The sequence below is a fragment of the Aethalodelphis obliquidens genome, unplaced genomic scaffold (genome assembly GCF_003676395.1).
Source record: "Aethalodelphis obliquidens isolate GAN/ISIS:26980383/991018 unplaced genomic scaffold, ASM367639v1 scaffold42, whole genome shotgun sequence".
Taxonomy (NCBI): Eukaryota; Metazoa; Chordata; class Mammalia; order Artiodactyla; family Delphinidae; genus Aethalodelphis; species Aethalodelphis obliquidens.
The window spans coordinates 2,870,784-2,876,036 of record NW_020837986.1 but is presented as its reverse complement, the minus strand read 5'-3'; the positions used below and the strand labels follow the sequence as shown (position 1 = coordinate 2,876,036).

Here is a 5,253-nt window from a genome sequence, read left to right as displayed (position 1 = left end):
TGTGTGTGTGTGTGTGTGTGTGTGTGTGTGTGTGTGTGTGTGTGTTCAAGCCCGGGAGGAGCGGGGCCAGCCCCCAGGTGCTGCCTGTGTATAAGCAGGGCTGGGCAAGCAGGGAAAAGCTGAGGAAAGTCCAGCTCTGCCTGAGGCTGGGTCAGGTCCCCTTTGGCAGGAGGTCCCGGACTTCTCTGATTTCTGACTCCTCTCACCCGGGCAGATGTCGGGAGAAAAGAGACCCTCCGCCGACCCCGGCAGAAAGGCCAAGAACCCAAAGAAGAAGAAGAAGAAGGACCCCAATGAGCCGCAGAAGCCTGTGTCGGCCTACGCGCTTTTCTTCAGAGACACTCAGGCCGCCATCAAGGGACAGAACCCCAGTGCAACCTTCGGGGATGTGTCCAAAATCGTGGCCTCCATGTGGGACAGCTTGGGAGAGGAGCAGAAGCAGGTGAGCCTCCGTCCCTTTCTGGGCCATCCCTCAAGCCTCTGAGGTCAGACTTGGAAGGTCTGGAACCAGGCCCAGCCTCTGGAACTAGAGGCTCCTGCAGAGGTCTTTGCTAGGCTCAGTCTGCCCATCTGTAAGCTGGGGAGGTAGGACCCTTCTGATCTGGCTGTTTTGCAGCTGCGTTCACTAGCCACTTGGTTAAGTGGAGAAAAAAACTGGACCTCTGCTTCCTCATCTGTTAAATGAGAACAGGCATCTTCATCCATCTTGGCCTCCAACTCTTAAAAGTCTGGGGTCCAAGCCAGAGCTTTCTTATCCGCTGACCAGAGGCCCGTGGCCTCCTCTCAGGGGCCTGCAGGGAGAATAGGAGCAGAGCTAGCTCCGAGGTAAATGCCAGTTACCAGCCCTGTGAGCTCAGGCTGACCACCTGACCTCTCCTCGATACTGCCCACATCTTGGATCTTTCAGGCCTACAAGAGGAAGACCGAAGCAGCGAAGAAGGAGTATCTGAAGGCTCTGGCAGCCTACAGGGCCAGCCTTGTCTCCAAGGTAACACCTGGGATCCCTAGGCCCAGCCCTGATAAGAATGGGGCCACTTGAGGGTTAGAGCAAGAACCAAGGCGGGAATGGTCAACACCATAGGTCTTGGGAGGGATGGATAAGACCAGTGTGGTCCCTTCTCCAGTGCACCGCCTCTGTGCCAAGCTCGTGCTTTACATGCATAGTGTACATGCATCTCATTTAATTCTTCCAAGAAGGACCCGTTACACAGTGGAGTTAAGCGACCTGCCTGTGAGTAGCCAGCTTGTTAGGTGGCTGTACCGGGATTGAGACCCAGTTTTGCCAGTCTTCAGATGTGGCCTTTCCTCCCGTCCTGCGCCCTCTGCCTCATTCCTCAGCCCCAGCACTGCAGGAGGCTCAGCACTGGCAGTGGTTGTGTGGTCCACGGGGGGCAGCGGGTGGTCTGGAAGCTGCTACAGAGGACATGGCTTCTGGGTTAGGCCATAAAGGGCCAAGCGAAGAGGGTGTCCCAAATCGAGGGAACGGCCCACACTGAGGCGCAGAGGCCGGGGAGAAGCCTAAGTAGAGGATAGCCCAGCTGGACGATGCTGGCCCCTCGGGCCAGGCTGAGAAGCATGGGTTCTCCCGTGGGCAGGGGAGGCCCCAGGGATTAAAGCAGGGGTGGTTGGATGGTCAGAGCCAAGTGTGCTCGACCCTGGATTATCTCTGGTGAGTCCCCAGCTCTTTCCCCAGGGGCCTGAGGGCCATCCAGGAGCCACGCCAGTGGGTGACAAAACCACAGAACCTCGTGGCCCAAGTTCTGGCTTATGCACCTTCTCCAGAGTGACTGGTGTCTGTCTCCTTCCAGAGCTCCCCCGACCAGGGTGAGACGAAGAACACTCAGGCGAACCCACCGGCCAAAATGCTCCCACCCAAGCAGCCCATGTACGCCGTGCCAGGCCTGGCCTCCTTCCTGACGCCATCCGACCTGCAGGCCTTCCGCAGCGGGGCCTCCCCCGCCAGCCTTGCCCGCACGCTGGGCTCCAAGTCGCTGCTGTCGGGCCTCAGTGCATCCCCGCCACCACCCCCCTCCTTCCCTCTCAGCAGCCCCCTGCACCAGCAACTGCCACTGCCGCCCCACACCCAGGGCACCCTCCTCAGCCCACCTGTCAGCATGTCCCCAGCCCCCCAGCCTCCCATCCTGCCCGCTCCCATGGCACTCCAGGTGCAGTTGGCCGTGAGCCCCTCACCTCCAGGGCCACAGGTAAGCAGGGTCCAGTGAGAACGTGCCCCTCGGGGACCCCTTGCAGAAAGGGGAGGCAGCTTGGGATTCCAAATACTGGCCCTGCCACTCACCGGCTGTGTGACCTCAGCCTTAGCACCTTACCTCTCTGAGCCTCAGTTACTGCAACTGTGAAATGGGGCGAGTACACCTTGCGTGAGATGCTCTGGCTGCAGAGAACAGTTGGCAAGTAGCCAGACAGATTCTTCAGATTCTTAGGGTACCTCAGACCCTCCTCCCTCAGCCTCTGTCCATTTCTGCTCTCTGGCTGGAGGGGTTGAGGCCACCGTGGCTTCTGCTAGATCAACCCTAGCTCCTGGCTCTCCCCAAAGCCTTTGAAGCCAGAACCCCCGAATTGCTCCACAGACACTGGTAATTACAAGGCTTGCTTGGCCCTAGGAGGTCACTCAGCCCAAGAAATCCATTTTACAGAGTGGGAAACTGAGGTCCAGGAAAAGAAAGTCCGTCACCCCCCCCCCCCATGTAGCTAAGACAAGGGTTGAATTTTCCAGAACGTGCTCTACTAGGGAAAAGAAAGAAGCGTTCCAGGCAGAGAGGCAGAGCAGAGATTTCTTATAAGCCGGGGAGGTGTCTCTGTGAACACACCCCCATCCCCTCTTGCTGCCTGAGATGCACCCCATTCTCTCTCCTTTGCTCACCGCCTCCTCCCCACCTCGGCAGGACTTCCCTCACATCTCTGAGTTCCCCAGTGGTTCCGGATCCCGCTCCCCTGGCCCATCCAACCCCACGAGCAGCGGAGACTGGGACAGCAGTTACCCCAGCGGGGAGTGTGGCATCAGCACTTGCAGGTCGGCCCTCACCCCACTCGCCCTTGGTGCTGCCCTTGTCCTGCCTACACGTGGAGCGTGAGGACGGGATGACAGGGTGGGAAAAGACAAGGGGGACACCGCAGGTCACTGTCAGCCCTGCAGGAGGTTCTCTTGGGCACCGGGTGCCCGTCGTCTTCAGGAGAGGACCAAAACAAGGCCCCAGAGGGACTCAGCTGGTCTGCTGCCAGGCCCGCAGGGGAAACTAAAGCCTGTCTTCACTCTTGCTGGTTTTCCTTCCATCCTGTTCTTTTTCACAAGTGCTTGACATGGCATTCATAGCTAAGCCATCTGTCTTCAGTCAGCTTCCTCAGAAGCAGAGCTTGAGGCAGGGATTTGGGTGTCCTCGACGATGTATACATGTTCAGGGAGAACCTGCAGGAGACGGGGTGGGGGAGGGAAGCAGACCAGGGCAGGGAGGGAGCTTAGCGAGGGCGTGGCCTCAGCTGGAGACTGGCTTCAGCCTGATCCCATGGGAGCTCTGGGCACCAATCACAGCACAGACTTGGTCTCATTTTGAGGTTTGAGCTTTTTGTTTCTGCTGAGGACCAGGTGGTCCCCTGCCAGGATTCCAGGAGGGGTGTTCGGTTCTGCCCAGTGGATAGTCAGGGAGGGGCCAGGACAGACCCTCATTCATCCTCAGAGGGGCAGCCGAATCCAGGGAGGGCGTGAAGGGCCAGGGAGCAGGTGTCCTGATGTGCCCCGGGCCTTGTGTCCAGGCCCTTGAGGGCCAGGGGGGCGCCTGGGGCGGGGTGGAGGTGTCACATCCACTCTGACAGCCTCTCCTTTCTCCCCCAGCCTCCTCCCCAGGGATAAATCGCTCTACCTCACCTAAGCCCACCTCCCTCTCCTCCCTGAGGCTTGCTGGAAGGGCACTGCTCAGAGCCTGAAGGGCTGACAGCAGAAAAGAGGCCTTGGCAGGAAGCAGGGTGCCGGAGAAGAGAGAGCAGTGACACGACCACGGCCCCGGGCTGAGTCTCTTCCTCAACCTCCCACCAGACTCTGCAGAGGCAGCGCACCGCCCGCCGCCAGCCCAAAGAACCTGCAGGAACCTTCCGCCCCCTGACCTGCTTGCTCCAGGGTTACTGTGAACCCTGCTCCTCTCCCTGCCACCGTACCCCACGTCGGGACGTCTGGCCCCAGCCCAAAGTCACGTGAGCCGCCCCTGGACGGATCACTCTGCAGCAGAAACCCGCCCCCAGATGCATAGGGCAGGGACCAGCTCCGCCCCAGATGTGCAAATACGGTTTTACAGTGCGAACAAGACATTATGAAACATAAACTGTTGGCTCCGTGTAAGTACTAGTTGACTAAGTGTTTTAGAAACTGTGCTGAAGACACCTGTAAGATTATTTTGTTGCAGGGTGGGGAGGGGTGGGGGGAAAGTAGATTCCTTTAAGGTAAAAAGCATTTTCTATGACCCTTAGCACATTTTTTTAAGTGTTATCTTAAGGGAGATGTGCACGAAAGAAGCGGCCAAACCGTTTGATCATCTGTACAGCAGGAACCGGACGATTTCTAGCCACACTCAGAGACGTTGCGCTTTTTTTTTTTTGATCATACGTTTATTTAAAATGGGCAACAACGACTTCTGTCTATTTATAAGGAACAACTGAGAACGACACTGCAGTTTATCATGAAGTGTGCGTGCTTTGGGGGCTCGGTTTGGGTTTGGGTTCTTAATGTTTGCAGCCGTTTTCTGACCCTGCAAATGTCTGCCTCGGTGCACAGTGCTTCTCTTGAATTTCTTTATAATAAAACTTCTGAAAAGTTGGCAACAAGCCTGTCTCTCCTTACACTTGGTAAGCCAGGGCCAGGCCTTCTGGAGTGGACTTTGGTGGTGGCTTCACCAGGACAGAGGCTCTGGTGTCAGTCAGATTGAGGGCAAAGTCCCACCTGCCCTTTCCCCACCCCCAAGGGTCTCTATGGGTGACAGAGCCCTGCTGGCCTCAGTCTTCCCATCTGTAGAAGTGGGATAATGATGGTGTGAACACGTAGGGTTCTCATGATGATTCCAGGCGCTCTGGCGTAGAGTGCTGGCCACGCAAGGGCCCTCACGGGCAGGTGACCGCAGTGAGTCCCTACCGACCACTCCCTCGCCACCGATGGGGCCTCTGACCTCTGGAAGCTTCCAGTCTGGTGGAGGTGAGATGTGGGTTCAGGGCAACAGGAGCCCAGGGCGGGCAGAGGGACTCCTCCAAGCC

General features: G+C 57.8%; 1 protein-coding gene across 1 annotated transcript in view; it reads left to right on the top strand.

The window, feature by feature from the left end:
* TOX2 (TOX high mobility group box family member 2) overlaps window positions 1-4,823 on the top strand; it is a 132,563-nt gene extending 127,740 nt beyond the window's left edge. The window contains exons 5-9 of the mRNA XM_027078265.1: window positions 215-442; window positions 908-988; window positions 1,809-2,204; window positions 2,904-3,031; window positions 3,848-4,823. Of these exons, the coding sequence (XP_026934066.1) occupies window positions 215-442; window positions 908-988; window positions 1,809-2,204; window positions 2,904-3,031; window positions 3,848-3,884 (870 nt within the window). The 3' untranslated portion in view covers window positions 3,885-4,823. The remainder of the gene's footprint in view (window positions 1-214; window positions 443-907; window positions 989-1,808; window positions 2,205-2,903; window positions 3,032-3,847) is intronic.
* The last annotated feature ends 430 nt before the right edge of the window (window positions 4,824-5,253 follow it).